This window comes from Hypanus sabinus, chromosome 11, assembly GCF_030144855.1.
Source record: "Hypanus sabinus isolate sHypSab1 chromosome 11, sHypSab1.hap1, whole genome shotgun sequence".
NCBI lineage: Eukaryota > Metazoa > Chordata > Chondrichthyes > Myliobatiformes > Dasyatidae > Hypanus > Hypanus sabinus.
This window is the reverse complement of record NC_082716.1, coordinates 6293730-6320584: the sequence shown is the minus strand read 5'-3', so window position 1 is coordinate 6320584 and position 26855 is coordinate 6293730. Positions and strand designations below refer to the sequence as shown.

General features: G+C 44.3%; 1 protein-coding gene across 1 annotated transcript; it reads left to right on the top strand.

Annotated features, from left to right (window-relative positions):
• Positions 1–26855, top strand: LOC132402332 (di-N-acetylchitobiase-like). Its single transcript, XM_059985211.1, has 5 exons — positions 1–153; positions 2571–2709; positions 14269–14366; positions 20446–20604; positions 26652–26855. The coding sequence occupies exons 1-5, from the start codon at positions 1–3 to the stop codon at positions 26853–26855; spliced, it is 753 nt and encodes a 250-aa protein (XP_059841194.1).

The following is a 26855-nucleotide window of genomic DNA, read 5'->3' as shown; positions in this document are numbered from 1 at the left end:
ATGGTCTGGAGTTTGGAATTGGTGCTGGGTCTGTTCATAACCACACCGTGGATCCGCAGTTTCAACAAGCAACGTTTCATCACCTCAGATTGCCCGTGTGATGATACAGACTTGTGCTGGCCCTTGCATCGACACAATCAGGCGGAAGTCGAGGTGAGTGAGGCCTGTGAACTTCTGTAATTTCTGGAATGGGCAAAGGTGTGGCGGATGGAATATAGTGTGGTCATGTACTTCGGTGGGAGGAGCAAAGGCAGAGACTATTTTCAAAGTGGAGAGAAAGTTCAAAAATCAGAGGTGCAAAGGGACTTGGGAGTCCTTGAGAGGGGATAATAATATAAGAGGACTTAATGCTGAGGCTTTATAAGGCATTGATTAGATTACACAACATCGTGAGCATTTCTGGGTCCCTTACTTATGTTTTTATGCTTCTATGAAAAGATGCACTGGTGTTTGAGAAGGTCCAGTGGAGGCTCGGGAGAAGGATTCTGCGAATGAAAGGGTTAATGCACGAGGAGCATTTGATGACTCTGTGCTTCTACTTGCTGCAGTTTAAAGAATGAGGGGGGATCTCATTGAGACCTGTAGAGTCTAGCTGGAGTGGACATGCAGTGTGTTTCCTACAGTTGGGAACTCTAAGCCCAGAGGGCACAGTCTTAAAACATCCGTTCAGAACAGAGCTGAGGAGCAATTTCTTTAGCCAGCGGTTGGTGAATCTGCGGAATTTATTGCTACAGATGACTGTGGAGGCCAAGTCATGGCTATATTTAAAGTGGAGGTTGATAGGTTGTTGATTAGTCAAGGAATCAAAGATTATGGGAAGAAGTTATGAGAAGGGTTGAGAGGGATAATAATCAGCCATGATGGAATGGCAGAGCAGAAGGGGTGGCTGAATGGCCTAATTCTGTTCCTCTGTCTTATTGTCTCATTGTAGATATGCATAATGGTGGTGAGAGCTTTCCTGTGATGGACTGGGCCATGTCCACCATTTCCTTTAGACTTAATTGTTCCTGGGCATTTGTGTTTCCATACCAGGCCATGATGTAACCAGCCACTGTGCAGCTCTAGAAATCTGACAAAGTTTTAGATAACTTGCTGAATCTAAGTAGAGGTGTTGCTGTGCCTTCTTTAAAAAGGCCCTCTTGTAATTGTTCTTTGTAATGTTGTATGCTATAGTAGTAGCAGTAGGCAGCCATCGATCCCAAGGGATCATGGGTTTGCACCTCTGGTGGACAGTGTCCTTTCCAGGGTGCAGGCCTGGGTGGGAAGATTTGAAGAACCAGCTGTTGCCCATGCAGTGGGCTCCCCCTTTCCACGTCTCTGATGAAGGGAAGGGCAAGTGCTGATACAGCTTGGCACCAGTGTTGTCGCAGAGGCTGCCAGAGTGAAGTTGTAAACAACATCAAACTGCCTTAGGGACCCCGGCTCCGGATTTCTTCCTCAGGGTTTACTCCCGAAGCCTTTCCCATGGTTGGGTACGGCCACAAGTCAGCAGAGGTTTCAAATATGAGTTTTCCTTCTGCTAGGCGGGCTGCTGTCCAAGGCTATTGAACTCCACCTGCCTGAAGCAACTGGTTTTGAGGCGCAGTGGTCTGCATTTGCCCCTTCTATTGTCAGTAGAAATAGTTCTGCCAGGTCTAGTATCTAAGCCACAAGTGAAGGCCAAGAGGTGGGTGTCAGAGGCTGTTAGAGACGCACGCCATTGAAGCACTTTATAGGCAGTGGGAGCTTATCGCCATTACCACTCCAGCTATGAAAACCTTAGGAACCTGTATGCTATGCAAATCTATATTATTGTATGAGACTTTGATACCTTCATTACCACATGTAACCCCCGGGTCGCCTCAGGCTCGCTCAGCTCGTTCCCGTCTAGGGGGAGCAGCCTTCGGCCCCGCCAAACTGGGTAATCAGCTGGTGTGGATGCTATGTGATGTCCCCGCCTCGCCAAAGAACAGACAGGACACCATATGCGATTAAATGATTACAGTTTATAAAGATTACTATAACTAAGTGATTAATAATCATACAGTATATAAGAAGGAAAAGAAAATAAAGAAAAGGCACTAAACTTACCAAAGTCCAAACCACTTCACACACAACCATTGGAGCTCAATTACTGAAGTCTTCTGGCCACCATTCGATCCCCTCCGAACTCCTCGACTCACAGCTCAGGATCACCCGAAGTGGTCACCAAGCACATTTATCTTCGTCTCCTCTCCTCGGGGTACCTCCTGGCCTCAGACCCCCACTTGGGGTCCATTCCTTGCCCAGCTTACAGCATCGCTTCCTCTCTCTCTCTCTCATCCCCTCATGCTGATCTCCCCAAAAGCCCGCCAACAATAGCTTACAGACTCAGAAGAAAGAACAACATTAATCCCAATTGGTTTACAAAGGAATACAATTCTCGTTATCAGTAACTTTTAACCCAAACAAGCTTCCAGCACTCTCTCGCAACAAAGAAGCATTCCTACTTTTAACAAAACAAAGAAGCCATTTTGATTAACATACGCAGTAACAAAGAGAAAAAAGAAACCCCCCTTTACACTCAGATGGCAGTTTTGTTTTTATTCAAGGTATTTGCCTTTCACTTTAACGATAGCAATTGGAAGCAATATGACTGGTCGAAGATCACAACAATTGTAGTCGCTGAAGACTCTGAACCAGATGCTGCTTGTACTGCTCATGCAAATAATGCTCGAATTGTCTTGAAAGGTACAGTAACTCATTTTATCACAGCTGAGAGAGTGAATAGTTTGTGATTACCATCTGTAGAGGGAGCGTAGCAGTTAGTGTGACGTTGTCGCGTCTCAGGCCGTTGGAGTTCGCAGTTCAATGCCAAATGTCTCTGTAAAGAAGTTTGTACGTTCTTCCCATGAGTGACTGGGTTTCCTCTGGGTGATCCAGTTTCCTCCGCTAGTCCAAAAATCTAAAGCTTCGTCATTGTAAATTGTCCCGTGATGAGGCTGGTGAGAAATAAGTGGGAAGCTAGGTGACGTGGCTCGCTGGGTCTGAATGGTTTGTTCCGTGCTGTATTGCTAAATAAAATAAACAAACAGGTAAACAAGTAAACCAAAGAATAATGACAGGGTTTTCTGACACAGAAATACTATATGTCAGCCATTCAATGCTAACTAAAATGTGTTTCACAAAGAGGACAGTGTCTACACAATGCTGTGTGCAGTGCAGTGGCCAAGGCAGATTCCTATATTGCAGTGAAGGACTGTGTGGGAAAGGAAATTCAGTCTACATCTCCCATCCTGCTTTTCTAGTTGATAACAGTTCCATCCTGCAATGTCTTCAAGAGTTGAAGACCCACAAGGTTGCAACTCTATAAAACTGGCCAGACTACACTTGGAATATTGTGTTCAGTTCTGAATCAGAATCAGAATTAGGTTTAATATCACTGGCTTATGTTATGGAATTTGTTGTGTGGCAGCCGCACATTGCAATAATAAATTACAATGAGAAATACAGTACTTATATATCAAAATAACTTCAATAAGTAGAGTGAAGAGAGGGGTAGGTAAAGCAGAAAGCTCATGAGCTTATTGTCCCTTCAGTAATCACCCCAGGCTAGAAGATGAGAGGTGACTTGATAAAGTTCAAAGTACCTTTATTTTTAAAGTATGTATACATTATACAACCACAAAGGCACATACTCAGTGATTCAGGAACAGCTTCATCCCCTCTGTCATCCAATTCCTGAATGGACACTGAACCTATGAACACTACCTCACTACTTTTTTATTTCTATTCTTTGCACTATTTATTTAATTTAACTATTTTATATATATAAATACTCATTGTCATTTAGTCTTCTTCTCTTTTACTATGTACTATGTGCATTGTACAAGTTGTACAAGTTGCCGCAAAGTGAACAAATTTTACGACGTATGCTGGTGGTGTTAAATCTGATTCTGATTCAGAACAGGCAGCCCAGCACACACCTCCAGTCCTGACACTCTGACCTTTTCAATCTGGCCCAGCTGCTAAATTGTCATCCAGCCGTCGGCTTCGGCTGCTTCGATACGCTCTGGGACCTGGACCCTGCCACCTCACTTCGGTCCGTACCCAACCTTTCCGATTTGGCCTGGTGCTTGAATCATTTGAACAAAACATTGGATACGCTCTGCGGCCTGGTCCCCACCGCCTCAATTCGGCCATTACCCATCCTTTCCAATTTGGCCTGGCACTTAAATTGTTTCAACCTCAGGTCTTCCTTGCTCATGGGGATGGGCCCATTGCCTCGCCTCGCCTTGATTCCGCCAAATCGAATTGCCTCCAAATGCAGAGGGATCATTTACCAGAAAAAAGACTGATTAACAGTTGTTTTGTTTGTTTTGTTAATCACCAGCCAGAAGTCGGTCAGATTCACCAGTGCCAACATGTACAAGATAATACAAAGTATAAATCAAATGGCCAGACAGAGACTTTTTCCCAGAGTGGAAATGGCTAATAAAAGGGGGATAATTTTAAGGTGATTGGAAGAAAGTATAGGGGTGAAGTCAGCATTTTGTTCTTCAAACACAGAGTGGTGGGTGCATGCCAAGGGTGGTGGTAGAGGCAGCTACATTGGAGACATTTTAGAGACTCTTGGTTAGGACAATAATGATATAAAAATAAAGGGCTATGTAGGAGAGAAGGGTTAGATTGAATCATAATAGGATCTATGTTCTGCAATACATTACCATGAATGGATGTGGAGGTCAAGTCATTGGGTGTATTTAATGCAAAGGTTGACTGGTAAGGACATTGAAGGTTAGCCAGAATGCAATGGAGGAGTAGACTAATTGGGCTGAATGCCCTAATTCTGCTCCAATGTCTTATGGCCTTGTGGTCTTCTATATAATGTAACTTATAACATTCTGCACATCCTTTGTCTAAACTGTGCTTTGTTTTACTCCTTATCAGGCAGATTATCAACATTCTTCTTGAAAAACAGATACCTTCAAAGAAGATGGATCGAATTCACTGCAAGCTCTGTAAGATCCCGAAATATGGATGGCGTGTACTTGGAGCTCCTGGAAAGTTTTGCAAAAGGGTCTGCTTTGTATCATGAACTAACTGAGTTTGTTAAAGAAACTGCCTCATGTTTCCACCAAGAGTGACCTGGATCTCAGGTAAAATGGCTGTATTTCCAAGCTTTGCATGATGGGAAATCTCTGCATGTACTTAGTGAACACTTTATTAGGTACACCTGCTCATTAATGCAATTACCTAATCAACCAATCACTGGACAGCAACTCAATGCATTTTTATTCAGACCAAACATCAGGACGGGGAAGAAATGTGATCTAAGTGACTTTGACTGTGGGACGTTTGTTGGTGCCAGACGGGGTGGTTTGAGTATCTCAGAAACCGCTAATCTCCTGGGGATTCCATGCACAACAATTTCCAGAGTTCACAGAGAATGAAGCAAAAACCAAAAAGAAATCATCCAATGAGCGGCAGTTCTATGGGTGAAGACATCTCTTTAATCAGAGGAGAATGGCCAGACTGGTTCAAGCTAACAGAAGGACGACTGTAACTCAAATAACTTTGCTTTACCACAGTTGTGTGCAGAACAGCATCTCTGAACGTACAACACATTGAACCTCGAAGTGGATGGGCAACAGAAGCCTATGAACATACACTCAGTTTATTGGGTACTGGAAGTATTCAATCATGTGGCCACTGAAGGCATGTAAAAATAAACAAAATTTTGGAGACAGAAGAATGAAACAATAGAAGAACAAACAGGGAGAACAAGGGCGGTGGATTTACGTAACTCATTGCCACAGGCAGCTGTGCAGGCCACGTTATTGGGTATAATTAAAGTGGAGGTTTATAGGCTCTTGATTAATAAGGGTGTCAAAGGTTACAAGGAGAAGGCTGAAGAATGTGGTTGAGAGGGATAATAAATCAGCCGAAACTGAAGAGCACTGCAGACTCAATGGGCTGAATGATCGAATGCTGTACCAATGGAAAGGGTGCAGAGAATACTTACAAGAATGTTGCCAGGGCTTGATGAACTACATTATAGGGAAAAGTCGAACAGGTTAGGATTTAGAATGGACAATGAGGGGAGTAAATAAAATTATGAGGGGTATAGACAGGGTAAATGATGAAGGGTCTTGGCCCAAAACATCAACGGTTTATTCCCCTCTGTAGATGTTGTCTCAGCTGCCGAGTTCCTGCAGCAATTTGTCTGAATCACCATGGGCTCTTGCTTTTCGTCATACCATAGACGTCAATGGCTTAGATGAGGAAACAAAACATCAAAGTTCAAAATAAATTTATTATCGAAGAACATATTTGCCACCATATCCAAACCTGAGACTCAATTTCTTATGAGCATACGCAGTAAATCCAACGAACTTAATAGAATCAATGAAAGAGCACGTCCAACAGGATGGACAAATGAACAAAGTGCAAAAGGCAACAAACTGTGCAAATACAAAAGAAAACAAAATAATAAATAAATAAGTGATTAATATTGAGAACGTGAGGTGGAGATTCCTTGACAGTGAGTTTATAGGTTGCGGGAACCACTTAGTGATGGGGTGAGTGAAGTTATCCACATTGGTTCAAGAGCCTGATGCTTGGGTAATAACTGAGCCTGCTGGAGTGAGACCAGAGACTGTGGTACCTTCTTCCTTTTGGCAGCTGCAAGAAGAGAGGATGCAATAGGAGCCCCTGATGATGGTGCTCTGTGCAGACACTCTCACTGGTAGGAGGGCTTTACCCGTGATGGACTGGGATTGCTGTTTCCATACTAAGCCATGATAATGTTACGTATTCAGGCAACAATAAATATATGAGTTCGGCAAGGGTTTCTTATAACAAACAACACATTTATTAAACACAGAAAACAAACCCCCCAAAAGTAAACAAACACTACCGTAACTGGAAACAGCTGCTGAGCGGCAGCCCAAACAGTTCTTAAAGTGATATTCCAAAAATAGTTCTTAAAAGTGGTATTGCCAAAAGTTCGATATGCTTACAGTCCATTTAAAAGGAGAGACTTTATAGGACAATTTAAATTCTCTTTCACGTCGCTTGCTCCGATCCCCGACGTCGAACTTCTCACGAAGAATTTATGAAACAGAATGGCTTAAAGGCACTGACCTTTCCTTCTCCACTACCTTCAATCCTTTCTAGTTAAACCTAGGGATTAACATGAAGATAGTCAACGAAATCCTTCCAAATAAGGATCAAACAAAGGTCACCCCCGTTTCACCGTAGAAAGCGATTCTCCTCGATCTTTAACTTCCAACTTCCAATCTTCACTCTCCACTAATTTCTCGAACTAACAGAATCATAAAGAACCTGCTGGCAATGACCTCTTAAACTTTAGGCATTAAATAAAAACTTCATCCTTCAACTAAACTGCGTCATCACTTAAAACACGCAGTGGCATGAAGTCAACCTGGCAAATCCAGCCACGAACTGCCCCTCCTCACAGGGTGGGGTCTACCTTTTATAACCTGTAAAAAGAACCCGTCACATGATCCCTACTGGCGGGAAAATGACGTCATTCCACCATCACAAGACCATCACCTCAAGACCAGTACAGCTTCAACCCCAGTCACATGACAAGGGCACCACTGTCATGTGTCACGAGTACGTAACAATACAATCAATCACACATCTAGAGTACGTGTCTATACTCTCCAATACACATCTATAGTACGTCTCTATACTCTCTATCACATATCTATAGTACGTCTCTATACTCTCTATCACACATCTATAGTACGTATCTATACTCTCTATCACACATCTACAGTACGTATCTATACTCTCCACCACCTAACAACAGCGAGTGCCAAACTGTCCCAGGCCATCAGAGAGCCAAAGCGTGCACATGTCCAGTGAATCCACAGCCACTTCCAGGACAGCGGCAGCACGCGGCACATGTGGAAGGGCATTCAGGACATCACCGACTATAGGACATCATCATCTGACTGTGTGGGTGATGCCTCCCTCACAGTTGTGCTGATCAACTTCTACACTTGTTTTGAGGTGGAAAATGACGTGGCGGCGAGGAAGTCCACCCCTCCTCCAAATGACCAGGTGCTGTGTATCACCGCGGCGGATGTGAGGAGAACCCTGTGCAGAGTCAACCCATGGAAGGCTGCTGGACCAGACAATATTCCTGGCAGAGTGCTTAGAAGATGTGCAGACTAGTTAGCAGATGTTCTCAATGTCATCTTCCAACATCTCCCTGAGGAGCACAATCATTCTAACGTGCCAAACAAGTCTTCAGTGTCCTGCCTCAATGACTACTATCCCGTTGGACTCACATCATGAAGTGATTCGAGAGGCTTGTCATAAGGCATATCAAGACCCTTCTGCCCCCCTCACTGGACCCCCTGCAGTTCACGTTCCGTCCCAACCGTTCAACAGACGACGCCATTGCCATCACCCTCCACCTGGACAAAAAAAGACACAAACGTTCGAATGCTGTTCATAGACTTTAGTTCAGCATTCAACACAATCATCCCTCAGAAACTGATTGGAAAGCTGAACCTATTGGGACTGACCACTTCCCTCTGCAACTGGATCCTAGACTTCCTGACTGGGAGATCTCAGTCAGTCCGGATCAGGAGCAGCATCTCCAACACCATCACACTGAGCACGGGAGCTCCCCAGGGCTGTGTGCTCAGTCCACTGCTGTTCACTCTGCTGACCCACGACTGTGCTGCAACACACAGCTCGAACCATATCATCAAGTTCGCCGATGACTCGACCGTGGTGGGTCTCATCAGCAAGAACAACGAGTCAGCTTACAGAGAGGAAGTGCAGCGGCTAACGAACTGGTGCAGAGCCAACAACCTGTCTCTGAATGTGAACAAAACAAAAGAGATGGTTGTTGACTTCAGGAGGGCACGGAACGACCACTCTCCACTGAACATCAATGACTTCTCAGTAGAAATTGTTAAGAGCACCAAATTTCTTGGTGTTCACCTGGCGGAGAATCTCACCTGGTCTCTCAACACCAGCTCCCTAGCAAAGAAAGCCCAGAAGCATCTCTACTTCCTGCGAAGGCTGAGGAAAGTCCATCTCCCACTCCCCATCCTCATCACATTCTACAGGGGTTGTATTGAGAGCATCCTGAGCAGCTACATCACTGTCTGGTTCAGAAATTGTGCCATCTTGGATCGCAAGACCCTGCAGCGGATAGTGAAGTCAGCTGAGAAGATCATCGGGGTCTCTTCCCACCATTACAGACATTTACACTACACGCGGCATCCGCAAAGCAAACAGCATTATGAAGGACCCCACGCACCCCTCACACAAACTCTTCTCCCTCCTGCCATCTGGAAAAAGGCACCGAAGCATTCGGGCTCTCACGACCAGACTGTGCAACAGTTTCTTCCCCCCCAAGCCATCAGACTCCTCAATATCCAGAGCCTGGACTGACACCAACTTACTGCCCCCTACTGTGCCTATTGTCTTGTTTATTATTTATTGTAATGCCTGCACTGTTTTGTGCACTTTATGCAGTCCTGGGTAGGTCTGTAATCTAGTGTAGTTTTTTTCTGTGTTGTTTTCACGTAGTCCAGTGTAGTTTTTGTATTGTTTCATGTAACACCATGGTCCTGAAAAACATTGTCTCATTTTTACGGTGTACTGTACCAGTAGTTATGGTCGAAATGACAATAAAAGTGACTTGACTTGACTTGACATCTATCGTATGTATCTATACTTTCCACCACATTATCTGTAAAAAAAAATTTTTTTAAGTTTTATATGCCATGCCAAATATTTGCAAAGTTCTGAGGAAGCAGAGGCACTGCCATGTTTTCTTCGTATTGACTGATGTGCTGGGCCCTGAATAGATCCCCTGAAATTATAACAGCAAGGAATTTAAAGTTGCTGACTCTCTTCACCTCTAATCCCCATTGGGCTCATTGATCCTCAGTTTTCTCCTTCTGAAGTCAATAATCAGTTGCTGATTGCTGATTTAATCTGACACAAAATGATATGTTTAATGGTTAGTTTCAGTCTAGATGTGACTGGGGAGAGTTTAAACTAGAATTGTTGGGGGGTGGGAGCCGAACTGAAGAGACTGGGGAAGAGGAGGTTAGCTCACAAATAGAGAAAGCTTGTAGACAGTGCGACAGGGAGGATAGGCAGGTGATCGAGAAGGGACACGCTCAGACTGAAGATTTGAGATGTATCTATTTTAACACAAGGAGTGTTGTGAACAAAGTGGATGAGCTCAGACCATGGATCAGTACTTGGAAATATGATGTGGTGACCATTACAGAGACTTGGATGGCTCAGGGGCAGGAATGGTTACTTCAAGTGCCGGGTTTTAGATGTTTCAGAAAGGACAGGGAAGGAGGCAAAAGAGGTGGGGGCATGGCCTGTTGATCAGAGATAGTGTGACAGATGCAGAAAAGGTGGACATCATGGAGGGATTGTCTACAGAGTCTCTGTGGGTGGAGGTTAGGAACAGGACAGGGTCAATAACTTTACTGGATTTTTTATAGGCTGCCTAATAGTAACAGGGATATTGAGGAACAGATAGGGAAACAGAAAGGTGTAGTAATAACAGAGTTGTCGTGCTGGGAGATTTTAATTTCCCAAATATCGATTGGCATCTCCCTGGACTGAGGGGTAGATGGGGTGGAGTTTGTTAGGTGTGTTCAGGAAGGTTTCTTGACACAATATGTAGATAAGCCTACAAAAGGAGAGGCTGTACTTGATCTGGTATTGGGAAATGAACCTGGTCAGGGGTCAGATCTCTCAGTGGGAGAGCATTTTGGAGATAGTGATCATAATTCTATCTCCTTTAGACAATAGACAATAGGTGCAGGAACTGGCCTTTTGAGCCAGCACTGCCATTCACTGTGATCATGGCTGTTCATCCACAATTAGTACCCTGTTCCTGCCTTCTCCCCATATCCCTTGACTCCGCTATCTTTAAGATCTCTATCTGACTCTTTCTTGAAAGCATCCAGAGAATTGGCCTCCACCGCCTTCTGAGGCAGAGCATTCCACAGATCCACAACTCTCTGGGTGAAAAGGTCTTTCCTCAACTCTGTTCTAATTGGTCTACCCCTTATTCTTAAACTGTGGCCTCTGGTTCTGGACTCCCCCGACATCGGAAACATGTTTCCTGCCTCTAACATGTCCAATCCCTTAATATATTTCAATCAGATCCCTTATATGTTTCAATCAGATCCCCTTTCATCCTTCTAAATTCCAGTGTATACAAGCCCAATCGCTCCAATCTTTCAACATATGACAGTCCTGCCATCCCGTGCATTAACCTCGTGAACCTACGCTGCACTCCCTCAATAACAAAAACGTCCTTCCTCAAATTTGGAGACCAAAACTGAACACAATACTCCAGGTGTGGTCTCACCAGGGCCCTGTACGGCTGCAGAAGGACTTCTTTGCTCCTATACTCAACTCCCCTTGTTATGAAGGCCAACATGCCATTAGCTTTCTTCACTGCCTGCTGTACCTGCATGTTTACTTTCAGTGACTGATGTACAAGCACACCTAGATCTCGTTGTACTTCCCTTTTCCTAACTTGACTCCATTCAGATATTAATCTGCCTTCCTGTTCTTGCCACCAAAGTGGATAACATCACATTTATCCACATTAAACTGCATCTGCCATACATTTGCCCACTCACCCAACCTGTCCAAGTCACCATGCATTCTCATAACATCCTCCTCACATTTCACACTGCCACCCAGCTTTACAATAGCATTGGAGAGAGATAGGAACAGACAAGTTAGAAAAGCATTTAATTGGAGTAAGGGGAATTATGAGGCTATCAGGCAGGAAATTGGAGGCTTAAATTGGAATCAGATGTTCTCAGGGAAAAGTACGGAAGAAATGTGGCAAATATTCAGGGGATATTTCTGTAGAGCTCTGTATAGGTATGTTCCAATGAGACAGGGAAGTTATGGTAGGGTACAGGAACCATGGTGAACAAATGCTGTAATAAATCTAGTCAAGAAGAAAAGAAAAGCTTACAAAAGGTTCAGAGAGCTAGGTTATGTTAGAGATCTAGAAGATTATAAGGCTACTAGGAAGGAGCTTAAGAAGGAAATTAGGAGAGCCAGAAGGGGCCTTGAGAAGGCCTTGGTGGGCAGAATTAAGGAAAACCCGAAGGCATTCTGCAAGTATGTGAAGAGCAAGAGGATAAGATGTGAAAGAATAGGACCTATCAAATGTGACAGTAGGGAAGTGTATATGGAACTGGAGGAAATAGCAGAGGTACTTAATGAATACTTCAGTATTCACTATGGAAAAGGATCTTAGTGATTGTAGTGATGACTTGCAGCAGACTGAAAAGGTTGTACATATAGATATTAAGAAAGAGGATGTGCTGGAGTTTTTGGAAAGCATCAAGTTGGGTAAGTCGCCAGGACCAGACAAAATGTACCCCAGGCTACTGTGGGAGGTGAGGGAGGAGATTACTGGGCCTCTGGTGATGATCTTTGCATCATCAATGGGGACAGGAGAGGTTTCGGAGGATTGGAGGGTTGCAAATGTTGCTCCTTTATTCAAGAAAGGGAGTAGATATGGCCCAGGAAATTATAGACCAGTGAATCTTACCTCAGTGGTTGGTAAGTTGATGGAGAAGATCCTGAGAGTCAGGATTTATGAATATTTGGAGAGGCATAATATGATTAGGAATAGTCAGCATGGCTTTGTGAAAGGCAGATCGTGCCTTAGGAGCCTGATTGAATTTTTTGAGGATGTGATTAAACACATTGATGATGGAAGAGCAGTAGATGTAGTGTATATGGATTTTAGCAAGGCATTTGACAAGATACCCCATGCAAGGCTTATTGAGAAAGTAAGGAGGCATGGGATCCAAGGGGACATTACTTTGTGGATCCAGAACTGGCTTGCCCACAGAAGGCAAAGTGTGGTTGTAGACGGGTCATAGTCTGCATGGAGGTCGGTGACCAGTGGTGTGCCTCAGGGATCTGTTCTGGGACCCCTACTCTTTGTGATTTTTATAAATGACCTGGATGAGGAAGTGGAGGGATGGGTTAGTAAATTTGCTGATGACACAAAGGTTGGAGTTGTTGTGGATAGTGTGGAGAGCTGTCAGAGGTTACAGTGGGACATAGATAGGATGCAAAACTGGGCTGAGAAGTGGCAGATGGAGTTCAACCCAGTTAAGTGTGAAGTGGTTCAATTTGGAAGGTCAAATATGATGGCAGAATATAGTATTATTGGTAAGACTCTTATCAGTGCGGAGGATCAGAGGGATCTTGGGGTCCGAGTCCACAGGACGCTCAAAACAGCTGGGCAGGTTGACTCTGTGGTTAAGAAGGCATACCGTGTATTGGCCTTCATCAATCGTGGAATTGAATTTAGGAGCCGAGAGGTAATGTTGCAGCTATATAGGACCCTGGTCAGACCTCACTTGGGAGTACTGTGCTCATTTCTGGTCACCTCACTACAGGAAGGATTTGGAAACCATAGAAAGGGTGCAGAGGAGATTTTCAAGGATGTTGCCTGGATTGGGGAGCATGCCTTATGAGAATAGGTTGAGTGAACTCGGCCTTTTCTCCTTGGAGTGAAGGAGGATGAGAAGTGATTTGATAGAGGTGCACAAGATGATGAGAGGCATTTATCATCTGGATAGTCAAAGGCTTTTTCCCAGGGCTGAAATCGTTGTTACAAGAGGACACAGCTTTAAGGTGCTGGGGGGTGGGTACAGAGGAGATGTTAGGGGTAAGTTTTTTACTCAGAGAGTGGTGAGTGCATGGAATGGGCTGCCGGCAACGGTGATGGAGGCGGATACAATAGGGTCTTTTAAGAGACTTTTGGATAGGTACATGGAGCTTAGAAAAATACAAGGCTATAGGTAAGCCTAGTAATTTCTGATGTAAGGACATGTTCGGCACAACTTTGAGGGCTGAAGGGCCTGTATTGTGCTGTAGGTTTTCTATGTTTCTAAATAAAGCGAATCTTTAATCTTCTCTTGAATTACTGGAGGCACCCAGTGTAAGTAATAAAATGAGACTGATTTCTCGTTGTTTTTTGGCCCTCAGATCTCCTTTCACGTACCTTGGTCTCCACACTGCAGGAACTAACAATGTTATGACTTCTTAGCAATTTCAAAAGCCTGTGACATTTTATTTGTGGCATCCTACGACATTCCAAATGACCTGCGGGATGGTTGTGTTGCAAGGTCAAGTGCTCCCTGTCACCAGGTTTTATCAGGTAGGTTCAATGAGACCCTCAGCCTCACCCTCTCACAAAGCTGACTGAGATCCAATTTATACAATTTGTCCTTTCAGGAATGTCGGATTATATCAGACTGGGCATTGACTCCAGAAAGCTGGTGATGGGCGTTGCTTGGTACGGTTATGACTACACCTGCAAGCGCTTTCTCGGGGTAAGATGCTGATATTATCTATAAGACTGTAAAACTTGGGAGCAAAATTAGGTCATTTGGCCCATCGAGTCTGCTCCATTATTCCATGATTATTATCCCTCTCAACCCTATTAGAAATATGTAAGCATAGAAAACCTATAGCACGATACAGGCCCTTCGGCCCACAAAGCTTTGCTGAACATGTCCTTACCTTACAAATTATCGAGGGTTACCCATAACCCTCTATTTTTCTGAGCTCCATGTACCTGTCCAGGAGTCTCTTAAAAGGCCCTATCGTATACGCATCCACCACCATTGCCAGCAGCCCATTCCACACATTTGCCACTCTGAGTGTTAAAAACTTACCCCCGACATCTCCTCTGTACCTCCTCTGGGGTAAGTTTTTTGCTCAGAGAGTGGTGAGTGCGTGGAATGGGCTGCTGGCAATGGTGATGGAGGCGGATACGATAGGGTCTCTTAAGAGGCTTTTAGATAGGTACATGGAGCTTAGTAAAATAGAGGGCTACAGGTTCATCATCTTATACACCTCTATCAGGTCACCTCCCATCCTCTGTCGCTGCAAGGAAAAAAGGCCGAGTTCACTCAACCTATTCTCATAATGCATGCTCCCCAATCCAGCCAACATTTGCCTGCCTTCTCCCTGTAACCTTTGACATCTTGACTAATCAGGAACTTATCCACCTCTGCATTAAATATACTCAATGACTTGTTCTCCATGGCCGTCCGTGGTAATGAATTCCACAGATTCACCATCCTCTGGGTTAAAGACGATCTATAAATCAGCCATGATGGAATGGCGAAAGAGGGTTGATGGGTCAAATGGCCCAATTCTGCTCCTGTATCTTATGATCAATAGTTGCATCTTTCGAGGTTGTAAATCAAATAATTTCATTAGACATGGGAACATAGAAATAATGAATAAATAAAAAAACGAATCTCAGGGGTGTATATGGTGACATGTATGTACTCTGGTAATAAATTTTACTTTGACTTTGACATCACCAGGTTCAGAAGCAGTTATTACCCATAAGACAATAAAACATAGGAGCAGAATTAGGCCATTTGGCCCATTGAGTCTGCTCTGCCATTTAATCGTGGCTGGTCCATTTTTTCTTCTCCTCAACCCCATTTCCCGGCCTTCTCTCCATAACCTTTGATGCCATGTCCAATCAATAACCAATCACTCTCTGCCTTAAATGCACCCAATGACCTGGCCTCCACAGCTGCACATGGCAACAAATTCCACAAATTCACCTCTCTCTCTGGCTGAAGAAATTTCTCCACATCTCTGTTTTGAATGGACACCCCTCTATCCTGAGGCTGTGCCCTCTTGTCCTAGACTCGCCCACCATGGGAAACATCCTTTCCACATCTATTCTGTCCAGTCCTTTCAACATTTGAAAGTTTCAGTGAGATCCCACTCATCCTTCTAAATTCCAGTGAGTACAGACCCAGAGTCATCAAACGTTCCTTGTATAGTGTTACGTACTCGTGACACATGACAGTGGTACCCTTGTCACATGACTGGGGTTGAAGCTATACTGGACTTGAGGTAATGGTCTTGTGATGGTGGAGTGATGTCATTTTCCTGCCAGTAGAGGTCATGTGACAGGTTTTTTTTTACAGGGTATAAAAGGAGGACCCCTCCCTGTGAGGAGGGGCAGTTCGTGGCTGGATTTGCCATGTTGACTTCATGCCACTACGTGATTTAATGTGATGACGCAGTTTAGTTGAAAGATGAAGTTTTATCTAATGCCTAAAGTTTAAAAGGTCATTGCCAGCAGTTTCTTTACAATACTGCTAGTTGAGAATCAGTGGAGAGTGAAGATCGGAGTTCGGGAGTTAAAGATCGAGGAGAATCTATTTCGACAGTGAAACGGGTTCGACCTTGTTTAATCCTTATTCGGAAGGAATTCGTTGACTGTTCTTGTGTTAATCTCTGCGGGATAGCAGAAGATTGAGGACAGTGTTGTAAAGGAAAGGTCAGTGCCTTTAAGCCGTTACGTTTCGTAAATTCTTCGTGGGAAAAGTTCGACATTGGGGATCGAAGCAAAGCGACATGAAAGAGAATTTAAATCGTCTTAAAAAGTCTCTCCCTTAAATGGACTGTGAGCATATTGAACTTTTGGCAATACTACTTTAAAGAACTGTTTGAGCTGCATCGCTTTAAGAACTGTTCAAGCTGCCGCACAGCAGCTGATTTCCGGTTACGTTAGTGTTTATTTACTTTTGGGAGGTTTGTTTTCAGTGTTTAATAAACGTGTTATTTGTTATATAAACCCTTGCCTAACTCATATATTTATTGTTGCCTGAATAAGTAACAATAGAAACATAGAAAACCTACAGCACAATACAGGCCCTTCGGCCCACAAATTTACACATATGATAACCCTTTCATCCTAGAATCATCCTTGAACCCTCCTCTGGACTCTCTCCAATGCCAGCACATCTCTTCTAGGTTGAGGGGCTCAGAACTGAGGCTTCACCAGTGCCTTATAAAGCTTCAGCATCACATCCTTGCTCTTGTATTCTTGACCTCTTGAAATGAATGCCAACAAGGCATTTGCCTTCCTCACCACTGACTCGACCTGCAAGTTAACCCTCAGGGTGTTCTGCACAAGGACTCCAAAGTCCCTCTGCACCTCAGATTTTTGGATTTTCTCCCCATTTAGAAAATAGTCTGCACATTTATTTCTACTGCCAAAGTGCTTGACCGTGCATTTTCCAGCATTGTGTTTCACTTGCCACTTTCTTGCCCATTCTCCTAACCTGTCTCAGTCCTTCTGCACCCTCCCTGTTTCCTCAACACTACCTGCCCCTCCACCAATCTTTGTATCATCTGCAAACTCGGCAACAAACTCATCTATTCCATCATCTAAATCTGTTCTAAAAGGACGTCCTTCAATCCTGAAGTCGTGCCCTCTTGTCCTGGACTCCCCTACCAGGGAAAATAACTTTGCCATATCTAATCTGTTCAGGCCTTTTAACATTTGGAATGTTTCTATGAGATCCCACCTCATTCTCCTCAACTCCAGGGAATACAGCCCAAGAGCTGCCAGATGTTCCTCATATGGTAATCCTTTTTTACGATAATCCCCTATCTTCCCGCTAATTTTTGCTTTGTTGTATGCCCTCTCATTTGTTTTTACATCAGCTTTGACTTCCCCTGTCAGCCACGGTTGTACTATTTTGCCATTTGAGTATTTCTTCAGTTTTGGAATACACATGTCATAATTAGTATCAGAATCAGGCATGTGACGTGAAATTTGTTAACTTAGCAGCAGCAGTTCAAAGCAATACGTAATCTAGCAGAGAGAAAAAAATAATAAATAAACAAGTAAATCAATTACATATATTGAATAGATTTTTAAAAAACGTGCAAAAACAGAAATTCTGTATATTAAAAAAAGTGAGGCAGTGGCCAAAGATTCAATGTCCATTTAGGAATCAGAAGGCAGAGGGGAAGAAGCTGTTCCTGAATTGCCAAGTGTGTGCCTTCAGGCTTCTGTACCTCCTACCTGATGGTGACAGTGAAAAAAGGACATGCCCTGGGTGCTGGAGGTCCTTAATAATGGACGTTGCCTTTCTGAGACACCGCTCCCTGAAGATGTCCTGGGTGCTTTGTAGGCTAGTACCTAAGATGGAGCCAACTAGTTTTACAACCTTCTGCAGCTTCTTTCGGTCCTGTGCAGCAGCCACCTGCCCTCGCCCCCCTCCCCCCAGGAGGATTGGAGGATTGGTACGTGCTCCTTCGTCTTACCCTTCCTGAAGTCCGCAATCAACTTTTTGGTCTTACTGACGCTGAGTGCCAGTTGTTGCTGCGGCACCATTCCACTAGTTGGCATATCTCACTCCTGTACACCCTCTCGTCTCCATTTGAGATTCTACCAACAATGGTTGTATCGTCAGCAAATTTATAGATGGTATTTGAGCTATGCTTAGCCATACAGTTATGTGTATATGGAGAGTAGAGCAGTCGGCTAAGCACACACCCCTGAGGTGTGCCAGTGTTGATCGTCAGCGAGGAGGATATGTTATCACCAATTGGCACAGACTGTGACCTTCCATTTAGGAAGTTGAGGATCCAATTGCAGAGGGAGGTACAGAGGCCCAGGTTCTGCAACTTCTCAATCAGGATTGTGGGAATGATGGTATTAAATGCTGAGCTATAGTTGATTAATAGCATCTTGATGTAGGTGTTTGTGTTGTTTAGGTGGTCTAAAGATGTGTGAAGAGCCATGGAGATTGTGTCTGCCATTGACCTGTTGTGGCGATAGACAAATTGCAATGGGTCCAGGTCCTTGCTGAGGCAGTCTAGTGAAAGCTGACCTCTCAAAGCATTTCATCGCTGTCAATGTGAGTGCTACATGGCGACAGTCGTTAAGGCAACCCACATTTTAGGCACAAGTATAATTGTTGTCTTTTTGAAGCACAGGGGAACTTCTGCCCGTAGCATTGAGAGATTGAAAATGTCATTGAATACTCGCACAGGTTGGTTGGCACAGGTTTTCAGAGCCTTACCAGGTACTCTATCGGGACCTTCTGCCTTGCGAGGGTTCACTCTCTTTAAAAACAGTTAATATCTCTTTAATATCAGCCTCTGAGACAGAGATCACAGGGTCATCGGGTGCAGCAGGGATCTTCACAGCTGTAGTTGTGTCCTCCCTTTCAAAGCGGGCATAGAAGGCATTGAGTTCATTCGATAGTGAAACATCGCTGCCATTCGTACTATTGGGTTTCGCTTTGTAGGAAGTGATGTCTTGCAGTCCCTGCCAGAGTTGCCGTGCATCTGATATCGCCTCCAAACTCATTCAAAATTGTCCCTTCGCCCTTGAAATAGCCCTCCACAAATCATACCTGGTTTTCTGGTGCAGGCCTGGGCCGCCAGACTCGAATGCCACAGATTTAGCCTTCAGCAGACGATGTACCTGCTGATTCATTTACAGCTTTTGGTTTGGGAATGTGCAGTAAGTCTTTGTGGGCACACACTCATTCACACAGGTTTAATGAAGTCAGTAACAGCTGCAGCATACTCATCCAGGTTTGAAGATGAATCCCTGAATACAGTCCAGTCCACAGATTCAAAGCGGTCCTGTAGGCGCTCCTGTGCTTCCCTTGTCCAAACCTTCTTGGTCCTCACTACTGGTGCTGCAGTCTTCAATCTCTGCCTGTACTCAGGGAGTAGAAGTACAGCCAGGTGATCAGACTTCCCGAAGTGAGGGCGTGGAATGGCACAGTAGGCATTCTTGATGGTGGTGTAGCAATGATCCAGAGTGTTGTTTCCTCTAGTATTGCAAGTGATCTGTTGATAGTAATTGCTTAGTGATTTTTTCAGACCAGCTTTGTTAAAATCTCCCAAAACGATGGTGAAGGCATTAGGGTACAGTAAGAGAAAAACAAAATGAAAACCTTTACAGAAACCTTCCCAGGGCCAACACCTCCTCTGAGCTGAAGCGTGATGCTTCTACTCTCACCACCGTCCTACGCCCAACAATGGCTGCCCGACAATAGCTGCTCCACTTGTCCCTACTGTACTTTCATTTAGTTTGCAGTGCTCTGCTCCCGCCGCTGATTGGCCAAATGCCCACAAGGCTTTCTTTTTAAACAAGCGCCACCAACCTGCAAGAAACCTCTCCACAGTGCTCTGCTCCTGCCGCTGATAGGGCCTCTGTAACCAGCAGACTCAAACCGATTTCACTCACCCCATCACTGAACTGTTCCCCCAACTATGGGCTCACTTTCAAGAGCTCTTCACCTCATGTTCTTGATATTTATTGCTAATTTATTAATCTTCTGATCGGATTTCTTCTTTTGTATTTGCACAGTTTGTTGTCTTTTGCACATTGGTAGTTTGTCCTGTTGGGTGCGGTCTTTTAGTGTTTCTCTGTACTTACTGCAAATGCCCACAAGAAAATGAATCTCAGGATAGCAAACAGTGATATATATCTGTAGTTTGATGATAAATTTTGTTCGGACTTTGAACTTTGTTCATTTACCCTAGCATCATATCCCTGCTCTGTCTAATGACTCAGATGGATTCACCAATTATGCTTTCTGTGTATTTTTCTATATTTCTCAGGTGGGTGAGTGTGAACTGGAAACGATTTCCCAAGGAGTCCCATGTAGTTATACTAAAGCAAGACGGATCCCATACAAAGACATCATGCAGCGTCTGCCGAGATCACTCACTGGCAGGTTCTGGGACGTTGATCGGAAAGCCCCATATTTTGACTACTTGGTAAGATGATCTACCAGAGCACATTGGGGACCTGGGCATCAGAGCGTTCTACCTACAATACTCCAATCTCCCAGGCTGAATAAACTCTGTATAAACGACTCCACAAAGCACAAAACATCAGGTTTGTTTGGTAGTAAATGATCAGCCGAGAATTGGGGAGTGAACGTACCAAGTCTTGAATCCAGCTGATATTTTATTCAGAATCAGAATTAGGTTTATTATCACTGACATATGTCATGAAATTTGGTTTTACTGGTTACATGGTTGGAGCACTGACTGATTGGTATGAGGCAAGGAGTGGGAATAAAAGGATCCTTGTCTGGTTGGCTGCCAGTGACTAGTGGTGTTCCACAGGGGTCAGTGTTGGGACCACTACTTTTTCTGCTGTATATAAATGATTTAGATGATGGAACAGATGGTTTTGTTGCCAAGTTTGCAGATGATACAAAGCTTGGTGGAGGGGCAGGTAGTGTTGAGGATAATGGAAAGCTTCAAAAGGAGAGGCAGTTTAGGAGAATGGGCACATGAAGTATAATGTTGGAAAATGCATGGTCATGCACTTTAGCAGAATAAATAAATGTGCAGGCTTTTTTCCAAACCTGGGAGAAAATCCAAAAATCTGAGGTGCAAAGGGACTTGGGAGTCCTTGTGCAGAACTCCCTAAAGGTTAATTTGCAGGTAGAGTCAATGGTGAGGAAGGCAATTACGATGTTAGCATTCATTTCAAGAGGTCTAGAATACAAGAGCAGGGATGTGATGCTGAGGCTTTATAAGGCACTAGTGAGGCCTCACCTTGAGTATTGTGAACAGTTTTGGGCTCCTCATCTTAGAAAAGATGTGCTGGCATTGGAGATAGTTCAGAAGAGATTCACAAGGATGATTCTGGGAATGAAAGGGTTATCTTATGAGGAACATTTGATGGCTCTGGGCCTGTACTTGCTGGAATTTAGAAGGATGGCAGGGAATCTCATTGAAACCTTTTGAATGTTGAAAGGCCTAGATTGAGTAGATGTGGAACGGATTTTTCCCATGGTGGGGGAGTCTAGGACAAGAGGGCACAGCCTCAGGCTAGAGGGGTGTCCATTTAAAACAAAGATGTGGAATTTATTACCACAGGCAGCTGTGGAGGCCAGATCATCGGGTGTATTTAAGGTAGAGATTGATAGGTTCTTGGTTAGCTACAACATCAAAGGTGAATGGGGCTGAGGAGGGGAAAAAGGGTCAGTCACGTCGGGAAGCGGCCTGGTCGAGGGAAGCGCCTGGTGTGAAAAGTGCTAGCCTTTGGCTCGAGAGTCTTCGGCGAGGAGACTATGCCACAATTGGAGAGGGTGAAGACGTGACCGCTAAGCTGATTCAGTGTGCTACGTGTACGATGTGGGAGGTCAGGGGCACTGATGGTGCCCCCGGCTGCTACAGCTGTGGAAAGTGTGTCCAGATTCAGCTTCTGAAGGAGCATGTTGCAGCACTGAAGAAAGAACTGGATGACCTCAGGTTCATCCGCAAAAACGAGAGTTTTCTGGTCAGGACCTACAGTGAGGTTGTTGTCGAGGATATCGGAAGAGAGAAAGGGGGCGACGATGAGGAAGGAAAGGATGCTTGAAGTACAGGAGACCCCAGGGGATGTACCTCTTGTAAACGGGTTCTCCCTCTTGGAAGCTGTTGGGACAGAAGATACTGCCAGTCCGAGAGGCAGACAGGTCTACGAGTCGAAATTTGGTGCAGAAACGGAGTCGAGGAGTTGGACATCAGGAAGAGCCGTGGTAGTAGGGGACTCCATAGTAAGAGGTATGGAAAGGGGTTTTTGTGGCAACAGGTGAGATATAAGGATGGTGTGTTGCCTCCCTGGTGCTAGGATCCAGGACATCACGGACCGATTGCAGGGAATCCTCAAGGGTGAAGGTGAACAGCCGGAAGTGGTAGTGCATGTCGGCACAAATGACATCGGGAAGAAGAGGAAGGACATTCTGCAGCGGGACTTTAGGGAACTCAGAAGAAGGCTGAAAAGCAGGACTTCCAGGGTGGTTATCTCTGGTTTGCTTCCAGTTCCTCGTGCTGGAGAGGGCAGGAACAGGGAGATAATGGATCTGAATGGGTGGCTGACGAACTGGTGCAGGAAGCAAAGATTTACATTCTTGGACCACTGGGATCTGTGTTGGGGTAGGTATGAATTGTACAAAAGGGACGGGTTGCACCTTAATAGGCGGGGGACCAGCATTCTGGCAGACAGGTTTGCCACTGCAACATGGATGTGTTTAAACTAAGTAGTGGGGGGGGGGAGGGGATGAACTGGAAATATAAAGATGGAGTTGAAGGGAAAGTGAAAATAAGAAAAGTTAAAAAGGACAACAGAATCAATGGAGCAGAAAGCTCAAGAAGAGATCATACAGTATGGCCAAGTGAAATAGGAATTGATATGAAAGGAGAGGGGAGTACCGAATTAAAAGTATTATATATGAATGCACGAAGTATAAGGAATAAAATAGATGAGCTTGAGGCTCAGTTGGAAATTGGCAAGTACGATGTTGTGAGAATAACAGAGACATGGCTTCAAGCGGACAGGGTCTGGGAAATGAATATTCAAGGATATACATCTTATCAAAAGGACAGACTGACTGGCAGAGGGGGTGGGGTGGCTCCGTTGGTGAGGAATGAAATTCAGTCCCTTGCGAGGGGGGACATAGAAATGGGATGTAGAGTCAGTATGGATAGAACTGAGAAATTCTAAGGGTAGAAAGACCCCCATACAGTAGTATAGGGTGAAAGTTGAATGAAGAGTTAAAATTGGCATGTCGCCAAGGTAATGATACGGTTGTCATGGAGGATTTCAACATGCAGGTAGACTGGGAGAATCAGAGTGGTATTGGACCCCAAGAAAGGGAGTTTGTGGAGTGCCTCTGAGATGGATTCTTAGAACAGCTTGTACTGGAGCCTACCAGGGAGAAGGCAATTCTAGATTTAGTGTTGTGCAATGAACCAGATTTGATCAGGGACCTCGAGGTAAAGGAACCATTAGGAAGTAGTGACCATAATATGATATGTTTTAACCTACAATTTGAGAAGGAGAAGGGAAAATCGGATGTGTCAGTATTACAGTTGAACAAAGGGAACTATGGAGCTATGAGGGAGGAGCTGGCCAAAGTTCAATGGAACAATACCCTAGCAGGGAAGACAGTGGAACAATGATAGCAGGTATTTCTGGGAATAATGCAGAAGGTGTAGGATCGGTTCATTCCAAAGAGGAAGCAAGATCCTAAGGGGAGTAAGGGGCAGCTGTGGCTGACGAGGGAAGTAAAGGGCAGTATAAAAATAAAAGAAAAGTATAACAGAGCAAAGATGAGCGGGAAACCGGAGGACTGGGAAGCTTTTAAAGAGCAACAGAAGATAACAAAAAAGGCAATACGCCAAGAAAAAATGAAGTACGAAGGTAAACTAGCCAAGAATATAAAGGATGATAGTAAAACCTTCTTTAGGTATGTGAAAAGCAAAAAAATAGTTAAGACCAAAATTGGGCCACTGAAGACAGAAACGGGTGAATTTATTATGAGAAACAAGGAAATGGCAGATGAGTTGAACAGGTACTTCGGATCTGTCTTCACTAGCGAAGACACAGTCTCCCAGATATAATAGTGGCCAAAGGAACTAGAGTAATGGATGAACTGAATGAAATTTATATTAGGCAAGAAACGGTGTTGGATAGACTGTTGGGTCTGAAGGCTGATAAGTCTCTGGGATCTGATGGTCTGCATCCCAGGGTACTTAAGGAGGTGGCTCTAGAAATCGTGGACACATTGGTAATCATTTTCCAATGTTCTATAGATTCAGGATCAGTTCCTGCAGATTGGAGGGTGGCTAATGTCCCACTTTTCAAGAAAGGAGGGAGAGAGAAAACAAGGAATTATAGACCTGTTAGCCTGACATCAGTAGTGGGAAAGATGCTGGAGTCAATTATAAAAGCGGGAATTACGACACATTTGGATAGCAGTAGAAGGATCAGTCCGAGTCAGCATGGATTTATGAAGGGAAAATCATGCTTGACTAATCTTCTGGAGTTTTTTGAGGATGTAACTATGAAAATGGACAAGGGAGAGCCAGTGGATGTAGTGTACCTGGACTTCCAGAAACGTGGTATTGGGGGAAAAGTACTGACATGGATTGAAAATTGGCTGGCTGACAGGAAACAAAAAGTAGTGATTAATGGGTCCCTTTCAGAATGGCAGGCTGAGACCAGTGGGGTACCGCAAGGTTCAGTGCTGGGACCGCAGCTGTTTACAATATACATTAATGATTTAGATGAAGGGATTAAAAGTAACATTAGGAAATTTGCCGATGACACAAAGCTGGGTAGCAGTGTGAAATGTCAGGAGGATGTTATGAGAATGCAGGGTGACTTGGACTGGTTGGGTGAGTGGGCAAATGTATGGCAGATGCAGTTTAATGTGGATAAATGTGATGTTATCCACTTTGATGGCAAGAACAGGAAGGCAGATTACTATCTAAATGGAGTCAAGTTAGGAAAAGGGGAAATACAACGAGATCTAGGTGTGCTTGTACATCAATGAAAGCGAGCATGCAGGTACAGCAGGCGGTGAAGAAAGCTAATGGCATGCTGGCCTTTATAACAAGAGGAATTGAGTACAGGAGTAAAGAGGTCCTTCTGCAGCTGTACAGGGCCCTGGTGAGACCCCACCTGGAGTATTGTGTGCAGTTTTGGTCTCCAAATTTGAGGAAGGACATTCTTGCTATTGAGGGAGTGCAGCGTAGGTTCACAAGGTTAATTCCCAGAATGGAGGGACTGTCATATGTTGAAAGATTGGAGCGCCTGGGCTTGTATACCCTGGAATTTAGAAGGATGAGAGGGGATCTGATTGAAACATATAAGATTATTAAGAGATTGGACACACTGGAGGCAGGAAGCATGTTTCTGCTGATGGGTGAGTCCAGAACTAGAGGCCTCAGTTTAAGAATAAGCAGTATGCCATTTAGAACAGAGATGTGGAAAAACCGTTTCACCCAGAGAGTGGAGGATATGTGGAATGCTCTGCCCCAGAAGGCAGTGGAGGCCAAGTCTCTGGATGCATTCAAGAGAGAGTTAGATAAAGCTCTTATAGATAGTGGGGTCAAGGGATATGGGGAGAGGGCAGGAACGGGGTACTGATTGTGTATGATCAGCCATGATCACTGTGAATGGTGGTGCTGGCTAGAAGGGCTGAATGGCATACTCCTGCCCCTACTGTCTATTGATTGAATGTGGAGCAGACTTGATGGACCAAATGGCCTAATTCTGCTCCTATGTCTTCAGGTCTTATGGTCTGATATTCCGAAAAGAAATTGTCCTACATCGACCCCAACAGAATACCACTATTCACCAGCAGCCAATCAGAAAGGCCCTCTTTATTCCCAAACTTTGCTGACTGTCAATCCCCCAAGTTTCACAATAATTTCCAAATCTGCTCAGTCTTTTAGCCCTTGAGTAAAAGATATTTTCCCTACCTAACCAGATTATGTCTTTCCATCTGCCCCTGTAAGACATCCGATACAATGGGCAATTGACACCCATCTGCCCAGTGGACCCTATATTTTTCTCTGTTTTTTCTTAAACAAACTGCCCCCGAAGGCTAATTTCTTGGATAAGTTCTGTTTATATGGGATTATCTTCATCAATGTCTGTAAGATTTTGATAGACATTCATTTAGACTCACTTTGGTGATAATCACATGTGAAGGTTCTGGTCTCATTATTATCTGCAATATTTCTAGTTAATATTTTCAATTGCCTATAAATTAATCCCTGATAAATGGAACATGTCTTAGTGTCTTCTACTGTGAAGCCAGGAACAAGGTATTTGTTTAAAATACTGTTTTTTTGCCTTATAGACAAACTGTAAATTTGGCACAAAGAGGCCATTTGGTCCAGATAGTCAATGCTGACTACAGCATCCTCCCTGCTGGACCCAGTTGCCCAAATAGAGTGCCACCTAAATTACTCCACCTAACAGTTTCAGCCTGGTGCCCTCCCAATCTGTGCATTTCCCTTTTGCTCACATGCAGGTTGGTAACACGTACCACGAGGTCTGGTACGATGATCCCGAGAGCATTTCTATGAAGGTGTCTATCATGATGAAACTGAACCTCTGTGGTATCGGTGTGTGGGCTGCAAACAACATCAACTACACTGGTGATGTCAGAGCAAGAATGCAGGCTGCGGAGATGTGGAACGCCGTGTGTCGTCCCTGGTGGAATTACCGAGTGTGA